The sequence below is a fragment of the Neovison vison genome, chromosome 13 (assembly GCF_020171115.1).
Source record: "Neovison vison isolate M4711 chromosome 13, ASM_NN_V1, whole genome shotgun sequence".
Taxonomy (NCBI): Eukaryota; Metazoa; Chordata; class Mammalia; order Carnivora; family Mustelidae; genus Neogale; species Neogale vison.
In genome coordinates, this window is record NC_058103.1 from 29,474,703 (window position 1) to 29,488,077 (window position 13,375).

General features: G+C 54.3%; 1 protein-coding gene across 2 annotated transcripts in view; it reads right to left on the bottom strand.

Moving 5' to 3' along the window:
• Window positions 1-11,322, bottom strand: part of TTC7B (tetratricopeptide repeat domain 7B) — a 247,564-nt gene extending 236,242 nt beyond the window's left edge. For both annotated transcript variants that reach the window (XM_044230241.1, XM_044230240.1), the window contains exon 1: window positions 11,187-11,322. In XM_044230241.1, coding sequence (XP_044086176.1) covers window positions 11,187-11,307 — 121 coding nt within the window. In that variant the 5' untranslated portion in view covers window positions 11,308-11,322. The remainder of the gene's footprint in view (window positions 1-11,186) is intronic.
• Between the last annotated feature and the right edge of the window lie 2,053 nt (window positions 11,323-13,375).

Consider the following 13,375-nt stretch of genomic DNA (forward strand, 5'->3'; position numbering starts at 1 on the left):
AGAAATTGGCAGAAATAATACTCTGGGAAAATCTTGGTAGTTCGGAGACCAGGCTTCATGCCAAAGCCTCCTCCCCATGTTCACACACAGTGCAGAGGCTGGAAAGACAAGATGAGAGAGTAAAATGTGGGAACAGAAGACAATACTTGCTCTGCACTGGCAGAACAGAGAAACATACTGGTTTACACAGGCGCACGCACACAGACACTTCCCCTCAAAAAGCCTTGTTTAATAAGAGAGAAGGTAACTTGAAAGCCATCTTGGAGTTGGTCTGGCCTGTCCCCAGGGCCCAGCAGGGCAGGAAATGACTCTAACAGGGCAGGGGGATGTTATCAGGCCAGCCCAGAAGGCTTGGAAATGGCTCTTTCAGGAAGCCAGTCCCAGACAAGTTGAATGCACACCCACACAGTCAGCAAGCATCTCTTGAAGATTCGCTAATCCACGCCCTACCCTCAAAGAGGATAGTGTAGAGGGAACCAGGGGCTATGGAGTCCTGGCATGGTGGGGTGCAAAGAGGATCAGGCACACTCAGACTGTCAGAAGTAAGAGAGGTCTGAGCTGGCTGAGCCTCAGGAATTTCTCCAAGTGAGAGAGGATTTCCCCAAGTGAGGGTCCAGGCAGAAGGGAGACACCACAGCTGGTGTGTGGGGTCGGGCAGAGGCAGGAAGGAGGCTACCACAGGACATGAGGCAGCTGCAGAGGGCATGAGGGACACACAGTCCCAAGGACTCTAGGCCCAAGACTCCGTGGAGATCTTGACTCTCCTGGCCTGGTGGGCCAGAGAAAGGAAAGGCATGCGCTTGGCATGCCCAGCAATATCATCTCATCAACTCAACACTTCATTTTTTTTTTTTTTTTCAAATTTCTTTTCAGCGTAACAGAATTCATTGTTACGCTTGTTTTTACACCACACCCAGTGCTCCATGCAATCCGTGCCCTCCTTAATACCCACCACCAGGCTCCCCCAACCTCCCACCCCCACCCCTTCAAAACCTTCAGATTGTTTTTCAGAGTCCATAGTCTCTCATGGTTCACCTCCCCTTCCAATTTCCCTCAACTCCCTTCTCCTCTCCATCTCAACACTTCTTACTTGAGAATAAAAAGCTGCTTCTTGTTAGGCTTCGAACCTGCAAGGGCCAGAGAAGGCAGTTAGTCAGGGGAGGCAGGCCTCACAGCCAAGGGGCGCTGAGCCAGCCTGAATGTGAGGAAATTGGAGGGACAGGGAGAGGCAGCAGAGACCCGGAACCCCTCCCTGGGAAGGGCCACTCGGCAACCATCGACCCTTCAGCTTGCACAAGAGACATAGGAAGAGAAGGTCACGGACATCCAGTCAGCCTGAACAGCAATCCATCAGCCAGAACTCACCCAGAACCCCAGGCCGGCAGGGCCATCCAGTCACCAGAGAGACAGCACCAAGAGTCTCAGTGTCTCAGGTGGACATTCCCTCCCCTGGATCCCCCCGCCCTTGTCCTCTACCATTCCCAGCCCCAAGCACATAGATGCCGGCTCTCCATGCACTAGACTCGAGCATGACCATGGTCTTAATGGCACTGTACTCCAGGTTGTCAGGCAGGGGCTGGCACCCAGCACACGCTCACTAGGTGTTTGAGGAGTACATGAATCTAAGTTGACTCCTCAAGGGCAACACCCAAGCTGTTCTTTGAACAATGAACTGAGCATGTCGGTATGTCAAAGAACTGCTGTGTGTCAGACATGGTGCTGGAGACGGAGCAATGGGCAAAACAGCAAAAAGCCCTGCTCCTGTGGGACCGACAGCCCAGTGGTCACGTTCTTTGTGGCGTCCCCAATTTGTGTCCCAGAACCCCCACACAGAAGTACAGAATGAACAGCCGCAGGAGGAGGACTGAGGAGTGTGTCAGACTTGAGCAGAGGCCCCAGGTTTTCACTGACTAGTTCTGGGAGCTGATGGCAGTCACCGTTAGCCAGCTAACGGTGACTGCCATCAGCTTTGGGCCTCAGTCACAATTCAGCATCATGGGAGCCCACCCCAACCCCCCCCCTGCACAGCTCTGGTATCCTCACTGTTATCGTCACCCAGCCTGCTCGTCCCCACTCGCCCCCATCAGGGGCTAAGCATCCATCCGGGCCTTCCTCCCCTGCTGCCACACATAGAACTCCTGATCTGGGCAGCTTCAGATGACTGCTGGCGCCTGAAACTAGCTGCATTATCCCTTATATTCCTCAGAACAACCTTGGAGCTGGAGAGGGAGGCTTGGGGAGTGGAGGAACACACCCACAGCCAGACAAGCAGTAAGTGCTAGACCCAGGATCTAATCTCATGTCTAACAGGACAGAGCCCACTACTTTCTCCAGCACCAGGTTCCTTTCCTCATTGCGAAAATGCCTCCATCTGCCCAACAGAGTAAATGACGGTCTTGCTTGCCCAGAGCCGAGGGGGTTCCCAGGACACGGGATTTTCAGTGCTTCAAACTCTCAGGCCAACTGGGACAAAGCCACAACTGCCCAAGATCCTCCTCCTGGCGCTCTGCAAGGCCTTACCCACTGTCACCTAAGCACACCCTGCCCTTAGGCCCCAGTAACACAGTGGCACCCTGGGGCATTGTATATAGCGCTGTCATTATTCTGCCCAAGCTACTGGTGACACTGTCCCACCACTTGGACAATCATGTCTAAAATCTGGTCCTAGAACTTCCTGGGCTACAACCACGATGCTAGTTAACAATCCTGCTTTCTGAACCCTAACCCCACTAAGACCTCCTGAAGCAGGACTCTGGCCCAGCCTGGGAATCAGAGTTGCTAACCAGCCCCAGGTGACTCAGCTGCCCAGAGACTGTGTGACTGCTCTGAGCTGTAAGCTTCTTGTGGCTGCTGACCCACTCAGTCCTTTTCTTCTGGTGCAGGCCTCATACACAGGAGGTACTCGTTAAATGCTAAAGATTATGGCTGAAGGGACAGCTTCAGACCTGCCCCACCACCATACAACTCCCTAAGCCTCTATTTTAAAATGCAGATTTCCAGCCCCTATATTGGCAGGGAGACCACTACCCCACAGGAGTGGTCTGGGAATGTGCAGGCTCCCTTAGTTCTGGGCTACCCAGAGCAGGTCCACGGACAGGCAGCATTGGCATCACAGCGAAGCTTTGTCAAGCCTATAGGAGCGCAGGCCCCAGACCTGCTGCATTGGAATCACTAGGAATGGGGCCCCAGGAGCTGACTTGGTGATTCTTCCATCCAACAAGCTTAGAAAACCATTTATTGGTGTAAAGAATAATGGAACTGGAGTTACAAGTAGGTTAGAATTCAGCTCAGAGAACATCTCCAAACCTCAGTCTACTTACCCCTGATTAAGAATTGTGACCCTTGACCTGCTCCTCACCTAGTTGTTGTGATGATTAACTGAACTGAGATCCACGTAAAAGTTCATGCCCAGAACACGGCACATAGCAAAAGCTCAAGCAATGAACATTCCCTACCAGCACAGTTTTAAAACCTGCAAAGTCCAGAAAACAAAGGTTTCAGAGAATCAAGTGAGGCGCACAAGGTCCCTGGGAGGGCAAATGCATGGAGATTCTGACTCCAGGTCTGGCAGGCCTCTGAAAGGACCAAAAAACGTGCGTCCCGCCTCACTCTGGCACTTCTACCTCCACCGCACCTGGCGGACCTGCGCAGACAGACAGGGGCTGCAGCCACACTGGTCGGTTTCCCGGGGCCTGCGGCTGCCCTTTATACAGCATGCGGCACTCCTTCGACCCGTCTGCCAAACACTGCTCATCCTTGCCTGGGAGCTGATGGGGATGGTTTCGAGAGAGCTCAGAAAACCTCTTCCCTTTTCTTGGCTTCTCAGATGGGAAACACTGGCTTTCACAGAAAGGCCTGCAGCCCTCCGCCACCTGCCAAGCATGAGGTCACCCAGAGGGGCAGGAATCTACCCAAGTGAGGTCACTTGGGAACCAGGGACGAAGGCCATTCCTGATGATGCACCGGTGCCAAGCCGGCGGGGCAGCTGGGGGTGTTCCGAGTAAACGAGGAGGTGCACAGGAGGGAAAACCCGTAGCGGCAAGTAGCCACCGGACGTCCACTCGGCGTGGCTTCAACAAGAAGGCATTTTCTGCTCCACATAAATGATGTTCAGACAAGAGCCGCTGCAGGCATGGAGCCACATCCATCTTGCGTCTCTGCGTTGCCGCGCTCTGAGCGTCAGCCTCGCCGCCACGAGACGGCCGCAGCTCCCCGCCTCAGAAGCCAAGCACCAGTTTCCAAGGGCAGAAGACCACTCCCGTCGCCGGGAAGGCTCGTTTGTTACTACTGAGCAAGAGGAAATCTTCTTCAGAAGCCCCTTCCGCAGCTAAGGCCCCTGGTGTCTCATTGGCTAGAACTAAGTCACATGCTCAGGTCTCAACCAATCACAGTCAGGGAGCAGCCCCACCAGGGCCCATACCCTCAGTGAAGCACGGGGCACACGGGAAGGGCTGGCAGTTGGACAAAATTGGGGCGCAGGCGCAAGGAGGAAAGGGAACTCAGGTGCAGCAAGCTGGATTGACAACCGGGGCCCCTCTGGGGGGCCCCAAGTCACGTGACACCACCAGCCACAAAGGTGAACAGCCCTGGTGGGAGCCCCAAGACAGGGCTTGTCCTGCGGCCTTTGCTCCCACTTACGAAGACCCCGTGGCCTGCCCTCCTGAGGCCGCTTCCAGTTGCTCCGAGGCCTCCCCTCAACACAGCACAGCAAGTACACACTGGGAGCCTGACGGTTCCCCGAGCAGAGCCTCTAGTGGCTGGCCACCTGGGGGAGGAGACAAGGCACGAGCCACGACAGACCACATGGGGAGGAGAAACAGCCCTGAACTGGGAGATGATAAACCCACCACCATGACCCACACCGAGGGCTTACTCTGTGCAGGCAGCAAGCTAAGCACTGTTAGGTGCGGTTTTTTTGTTCCTTGTTTTCACATTTGGTCCTTAAAACTGCCCTACACATTTGGCACTATTACTACAGGTTCGTGATCCCTTATGCATAATTTCCCAGATCTAGAACTCTCTAAAAACCAAAACCTGGTTTTGTTTTTGTTAACTTACTGGGCAATAAAACCTCAACTGAACCAACATGAGGCTATTTATAATCTATCTGTCCCTTTGCAAGGCCTGTTTGCATGTTTCGATGCAGAAAATAGTGGCGTGTTGTTTCATTATGAAGAGCCACTCCTGGAGCCCGAGTGTCACATACTGGCTGGTATAGGCACCATGGTCTGGAAAATTCTGCACTCAGAAACAGAGCTGGCACCAAGAGTTTCAGAAGAGGGATTCTGGATGCATATCACCACTTTACACACAGGGCTTCAGAAGTTAGGAAGCAGTTAGGAAGTAGAGGTTAGGAAGTTAGGAGTTAGGAAGCAGCAGCAGCTCACTTTGAACTAAGCAACTGCACTCACAGGCTGGAGCTCTGACCCACCCTGCCTGCTTCTGCCACTTTGCCAGCTGGTGGTTTTAAGGGAGGACACTTCTGTGGGCCTATTTTCTCATCTATAAAATGGGGAGCTTACAACCAGATCAGTGGCTTTCAAATGTGTTCCAAAAGCACATTAGGCCTTCCTTCCAAGGAAACCTTAGTAAAAAGTATCACTGCTCCAGTGAGTGAGCCCTGCCTACCTAGCCACCAGGCCCTAATGCATGTTCCCAGAGGGGTTCCTCAACAACACAGTTTGAAAATAATAGTGTGATCTCTCAGACCCATCTGGTTCTAACACTGTACCCTTGTTTTTTTCTGAGGCAAACATCTTTTTTGGGGAAGGAAGGACAGCTGGGAGGAACTTGAACCAGACCATGACAGACGGGTAGGCTTCTGGCCTGCAGAGAAGACTTCAGAGCAAACAGCATGAGCACAGGTGGAAAGACAATGAGCAACGTGAATGAGAGGCTCCATGAGGCCACACCAGCCAGTGGGTGCAGGGTAGGGGCAGGGAAGGGGAAGCCCAGGTAACGGGAGGACACACTAGAGTGGCTGGCTTACCAAGCAGATCAATGTCAGGAATCCTCAGAACCTGAAATCCCTCCAAGCAGGCGGCCAGAGAAAAGCTGAACAGTCCTGGCCCCACTGTATACAGCCACAAGGTCATGGTCCTTCTGTCCTGACTACAGTGACCATGAGCCCCAGTGCTTAGCTCAAGAGCTATCAATATGTTGTTGTCAAATAAGTGACTCTTTTGAATCCAAAAATCAGGACATATGGTCTGCCACAAAGGTGTGTCCTTCAGAGGACAACAAAACAGAGTATTTAAAAACAGGATGGCTGCCCTGGGAAGGCTGGGGTGGAGTGGCATCAAGGTCTCACTGTCCTTCCCCACTGTCTAGGGAGAGTCTGACTCCTAGCAGTCTGCAGTACCCTGGGAATGACCAAAGAAGCCATTCTAAACAACAGTGCCACTTTCCTACCCCACAGCTGACTTGCTTAAACCCCAGCCTTGTTTCCAAAGAAGCCTCTAGAGGGGCAGGAAAGATTCTAGAGGCCTGAGACCCGAGAGCTGTCCGGGAACTCAGCCCATTTCCAGAGGGGCATGCCACCAGTCTGGAGGCACCAAGGCCATTGGGAATATCAGCTAGTGGCAAATGCAAGAACTTCACTCCCACTCAATGGTCTACACACATTTTGTAACCAAACTCTGTCCCAGAAATATTCTTTTTTTCAGGCACCATTTCCCTACCTGCCCATCACGAAGAGGTAATTAAAATGTCTCAAAATCACACCCAATCAGAACAGTGATGATCCCTTAAAGGAGAAACAACCATCTGGGGCCTAATTGTTCTAAGTAAGCTCAGTAACTGAGCTTACCTAAGAAGATTAGCAGACTGGGAGAGGAAGGAGAAGCAGACACTGCCTTAGAAAGGGAGTGGCTGGCTGTTTGGCCGCCGTGGTGCAGGCTCCAAAAGGCCCACTTCTGTTACTGAAAGACGTGGGAGTCTTGACCAGGCACAAGCTCATGTGTCATTTCCAGGGCTCCCATTCTTTGTCCCAGCCAGGTGTTATCCAGGACATGGCCTGCCTTGCCCAGGGTTATACTGAGTCAGCTGGAGGGAATCAATACCAGAGTTTGCTTGGAGCAAAGTTTGCATAGATCAACCTGTTTCTAGCTCACAGCCACCTGAATGGAGGACGATTACGAACCCTGTCAGGGCGATGAAGAACACGGGCTCCAAGAGGTTAACTGACTGGCTCAGGGTCACCCAGCTACAGGTAGAGTCTGGATTGAAGCCCAGGTGCGAGGCCATGCACTTTGTCACACAGCAGTGAACCTCATCATTGGGAGGCTGAAGGGTGACATTCTGGGGATAGAGGGACTCTCTCCAGAGAGAGCAGCTGGGACTGCCCTCCCAGGGCCAGGACTGACCTGTGAGCCAACAGGGAGCTGACATGCTGTTATTCTCCATCTTTATTCCCATCCCCTCAGGCCGCCACCTCAGTTCTAGGCCCCCGTGCCAACAGACCTGCTGGATGCCTGGTTAAGGTGCAGGGGCTGACCCAGCAGGTCTGCGGTGGGCCCGAGAGTCTATATTCCTCACACGCTCCCACGTGACACCCACGCTGCTGCTTCGCTGACCACACCTCAGGCAGCGACAATCTAGACTTGAGTCGACTTTTCTCGAACCCCCACCCCACCCTTCTTAACTTGTGCGATCACTGCCTAGCTGGAACTCACAGAGGCCTGGCATGTGGCTGCTACACATTTTGGGTTTGGGGCTTTTTTTGCCTTTTTTTTTTTTTTTTTTTTTTTGAGATGGGAGTGATTAAAGTGGTACCCACAGTGGACTATGAGGCAGAAAATGGATTCCCGGCATCTGTTTTCAGCTTGGCATTGGCCCTTTTTTTCCTCATTCACCTCTTGGCTGTCTGAACTAATTTATCTCAAAGGAGTCCGGCCGGAGCAGCGTGCTCTGAACATGTCCACTATTTCAAGTCCTTACTGGGAGGGGCTGCTATGCACCCGCCCCAGGAGAAGCAAATGCTACTGAGTAGGGAGGCCTCAGGCAGCAGGAGCACTAAGGACATGTGACTCTTCCGCTCAGACCCCTCCCTTGGCTTCCACCTCATTCAGAGAAAAGCCAAAGCTTAACCATGACCTCTAAGGCCCCAGGTGATCTGGCCTAGCCACCTCTCTGCCCTCATCAGGCCTCAGCTCTTGTCCCCTCCATAGCCTCGGATCCTATCTTAAATGCTGCCTTCCAGGTGCCCTCCCTGGCCACGTATTAAACCAGACACTTTTGTGGCCCCCACCCCCAGCCCACTCCCAAAGCACTGCTGCCTCTTCCCACTTGATTCCCCTCTGATACCACTTAGCATCATCTGGCAGCCTACAAATTTTACTTATAATATTTATGTCTCCCTGCCCCTTCCCCACTAGAATGTGGATTTCATAAAGTAAGGACATTTGTCATTTTTGTCTGTTTTGTTCACTGGTATATCCCCAGTGCCTACAACAGTGCCTAGCATGTAGCAGGTACTCGATACCTGTGGAATGAATGAATGAAGGGCCTACATACTAACAGGTCAGACTGATGAGCCCTGGGAGTCAGTTCCTCTGATCCTTGTAACAACCCCTGCAAACTCAGTCTTTTCCTCCCCATTCTAAGATGAGGAGACCGAATCTCTCTGAGTGATTAGTTAAGGAATCTGCCTGAGAATGCAGAGTTAGGCTCAGGCACCAGTCTGCCCAGTTCCAAAGACTGTTCTTTTCTGCCTGTGGCTGGCTGCCTTCAAACTGTCTTACTATGACAAAAGTGACGTTAACTCACTTTCCTTATTGTAACCAGCAAATGCTTTTGCTTAAGGATTTTCCCAAATCTGCCCAGAATCTGAGGTCCAGTTCACCCAAAAGGGTCTAGGGGGGAGTTGATGCTCTCAAAGCCAGGAAGAAATTCCACCACCAGACTCAGGAAGCCCCCCATCAGCCAAAGGAAGGGAAGGACCCTCCTTCAAACATTTCTCTGAACCCCAAAGAAGAGCCACAGTAATTCTGGTTTTGTTTCATCTTTTTCTTTATTTTATCTTGTTATGTTCCTGACCAATCTCTCTGACCTTTTCAAGTCGTCCGTGTGACCTTTTGCCAGCGATGGCAGTTACTAACCATGTGGGTTCTCGGGCAGAATCTATCTCTCATGAGCTTCCCAAAACCAAACCTGCACACAGACCCATGGACCACTGTGCCACACACAACTCACTCCCCCAAAAGCTGCATAATGACTGAGGCTCAAGCCCCAGGGACCAGGCCCTGGGAAGGAAGCCAAGTTTGTGGAGCTCTGAAGGTAAGATGGGCCTGGGCCACCAAAGCCCATCTAGAAGCCACCACAGTGTGAGCCGTCCCTCCTCCTCCTCAACTCATCACTCTCAATCCCATTACTTCGCCTGTTTTCTTCAAATCACTTCTCACTATGAAGCTATCCCATATATTGATTTCTGTATTTGCCATTGCCGGTCTCTTTAGAAGAGGTTCAGTACGTGAGGGCTGGAGCTTGGTCAGTGCTGCTCACTCAGCCCTGTTCTGTTCCCAGCACAGGTGGGCACGCAAATGTTGGCTGAATGAAGGAGTAAATAAAACAGAAAATAAGTGGGCTCTGAAGGTAAAGGACCAGGAGGCTTGCAAATGAACCCATTTAACCCTAACATCAACCTGCCCGGAAGGTATTTTATGCCTATACAGCTGGGAAGTGACAAAGTAGACGCAGGACTGTCCCAACTCCAAGAAGAAATGAGAAAATCCTGCAGATAAGGAGAGAAGAAGCAAGAGGACAAGCTGGTGAGCCTTAGAGGAAGGGCAGGGTCAAGCTGCCATCAGGGCCCATGGGCCTGCACACCATTTTCCTCGAATGCTTAATTAGAGAAGAGGCAACATTTTCTACTGAGCTGAACCCAGATAGGTCTATCTATGCCTCCCTCCATGCCCCTAGGAGAGTTATGGTGCCTGCATCCCACCCCCCCACCCCCGGCCTCCGAGGGAACCTCTGACCAAAGCAAGGTACCATAGTTGAGAATGTTCAAAATGAAGTTCTTACTTCAAAGCACTAACACCATAAAAGACACAATCATAAACCACTCTTGAACAAGACACTTGACATCCCTCTCCAATTCTGGGTAGTTTGAGGTTAGAAGGCTGAAAATAGCAAGATGTCCTTTCTTAGAGCAGTGTCTTCCATTCATTCATTCTTTCAATCGTTTGTTCAGCCAACATTTGCTCACCCAGCCTCGAGCTGCCAGGGATGAAATAACACAAAACCTCTGCCCTCTCATCAGTACATTGGTGCCCACAGTTTTGGCGGGGACTGAAAGACCAGCAAATATTAAAGATACTTGCTTCCAAAACAAATAAGGCCACGTGGAGCTGCGCTCTGAAATGGGATTTTGGATGCAATTTTGATTTGATTGGGTACAAGAACCAATTCAGTCAGCTGGGCCATAGACTAACTCCAAGCAGCAGGCTCCTACTCAAGGGCTCCCTCCGACCCCTTCCCCCTCTGGGCACCAAAACCCTAGGCCCCCCAACCCCATTCTTCAACCACATTCCCACCTCTCTCTACCATATGCTCTCTCTGACTCTCCTGACTCTGTTTCCCCTATATTCCCAAACCCAACCTCTCTAGGTCTACAGCTTTGACATTCCACTCTCTGAACCCCAGGGCACACATCTCCCCTGCCTTCATCCCCCCATACTCACCCCAAGTCTGAGCTTCCACCTGGAGCCCCTTGAACGTCATGTGTTTACAACCCATATTTCCCAGGGGTCTCTGTTCGACACCCCCCCCCCAGTACAGCATACGCACACCCTGTAATCCCCTGCACACTTCCCGGCCGTGCCCCGGGGGAGCACTCTCCCCCATCGCCCCCAACTTCTTAGGACCCGAAGGCCGCCAGGGCCCCTGGGACCTCGCTCGGGCAGCCGGCTCCTTGAGCCCCCGGACGCGCTGACCCCGCAGGAGCCCGCCCGCACGCCGGAACTCTGGGACGCGGGGCACTGCCCTGGCCCGCCGGCCGCCCGACCGCGTGACGCCCGGGATCCGGGCTTCCCAGGCCCCAGCCCCACGCACCTAACCGGCGCGGCGCCCGCGATCCCGGCCGCGCCCCTGCCCTCACCCAGCCGCGCCTCCCGGGCCCGGCCCGGCCCGGCCCGGAGGAGAGCGCGGTGTCCCCCGCAGCCCAGGCCGGCGCGCCCGGCGCCTACCGTTGGCGATGAGCTTGGCCGACAGCTGCTTGACGAGCTCGGGGATCCGCTCCCACTGGCACTCGGAGCGGCAGCGCTCGATCTCCGTCTCGAGCCGCGAGCCCGCCTTCCTGGTCGCCATCGCGGCCTGGCCGGGCCCGGCCCGCCCGCCCGCCCGCAGGCCCCGCAGGCCCCGCCGCCGCCGCCGCCGCCGCCCGGGCGCCCCCGCCGCCGCCTCCCGCTGCCGCCGCGGGCGCGGGCTCCGGCTCCCGGCTCCGCGGCGTAACGGGAGCGCCGGCTGGGGAAGGGGCGGGGAGGCGGGCGGCGGCGGCGGGCGGCGGCGGGGCCCCGGGCGCCGCGAGGAGCGGCCCCTGCCGGCCAGGGCCGGAGCGGCAAGCGGGCGGGGGCCGGGGCCGGGCTGGGGGCAGCGGGAGGCCGAGGAGGGGCGAGGTGTGGGGGAGGCCAGGGAGGGGAGGGAGGCCCGCGAGAGGGTTGTGGAGTGGGACCCGGGCGGGGGCTGGGTCGAGACCCGAGGGGGAAGGGCTGGGGGAGCGGGCGCTGTGCAGGCAGGTGAGGAGGGGCGGGGGTGAGGCGTGAGGGCCCCGCAGGCAGGATGGTCTGGGAGAAACTGCGAGGGGGCGGATGGGAATGAGGCCTAAAAGGCGCGGTGACCCTGGGGAAGGTCACCGACCAGGCAGAACTAGTGCGCCTGGGGCCTGGTGTAAGGCTGTGCAGGGGGGTGGGGGGGCGGGGAGGGAGGGGGTAGGCCTGCCTGAGCTTGTCCCGCCATCTCAGATTTCAAGTAGATCCCCTGGGCCTGGGTTGGCCGGTCCCCCTAAGCAGGCCCCCCAAGCTCCTGGGGACCTCAGCCCCCAACCAGATGAGGTGGGCGGGGAGTCCTCCATCTCAGGCCCGCACAGCACCTGCCCAGGGGCTCCCAACTGACTGCCGAGTTGCGCTGAGCCTGGCAAGGACTGCTAGCAGCTGAGATGCCCGCTCCCTTGGCGCTCTGAGGGGGATGCAGGGTCACCAGTGGGCTCCGCAGACTGAGAGCTGGGGGCAGGTGTCCAAGGTGTGCATTCTTTCAGTTACTTGATAACTATGTAGGGATTACCTGCTGTGTCCTAGCTACTACTTTAGATGCTGGCAATACAGTGCAGAACTGAACAGACAAAATGTCTGCCTTGGTAGAGCTTTCATGCCAGTCAGGGGAATAAATAAACAAAATAAAGTACTAAGTTAGAAAGTAAGATGGTTACTTGAAGAAACAGAGCAAAGTCGAATGAGGAGAATAAAGAGTCGGGGGGGTAGGGGGGAGATGTTGCAGTGTTCAATGGGATGTTAGCAACAGCCTCATGGAAGTGACATTTGATGAGGACTCAAACAGCGTGAGAGAGAGCCATGAGGCTATCTCGGGGAGAAGAGCATTCTTGGCAGAGGAAACAGCCATGCAAAGGCCCTGTGGTGAGAACATAAGACCAAAGAGACCAGAGTGGTTGGAGTGTGGTGAGGGAGGCGAGGTGAAACAGGAGAGCTCAGAGGTAGGAGGAGGAGTTTCAGTTCTTGGCAGGCCTTGTGGGCCATTATAAAGACCTTTATAAAGATCTTTATAAAGACATTACAAAGATCTAGAGAAGTGGGAGGCCCATGCAGGACTTGACCTATATTTTAGGACTATGACTATGGCTGTTGTGCTGAGAATCCTGCCAGTAGCTCAGGAGAGGGATGGTTGTAGATACACCGGGGTGATAGCTGGCACTGGGGTAACGATGTTGGATTCTGGACACGCATTCGAGGATGGAGCTCTGCAACACCAAGGGTGAGGAAGCACTGTCAGCAGCAGCATCGCCCCTTCCGGGTGCCTCACTCCAGCTTTCCAAGAGTTTCACGCAGGTTCGTCTACGTCTTATCTCCTCAGCAGCTGCAGGAGAACAGACCTTGTGGACTGCAGTTCACCATGAGGAAGCTGAAATGAGATACTGGATGTGAGGAGGGAAGGTTAGGAGATAACTTTTGCCATGACTAGCACAACCCTCAGGCACCCCCAACCTCAAAGTTTGACCCGAAGGGTCCAGATGCCAGGGACAGCCGCAGGAAGGGGTTATGTTAAAGTTTTAGCAGGGACCCTTTTGTACCTGGTCCCTTTGGTTCCACCAAGAGGGAAGAGGAGGAAGGGGAAAAGGAATCTTCACAGTAACTATTTCCCCTCC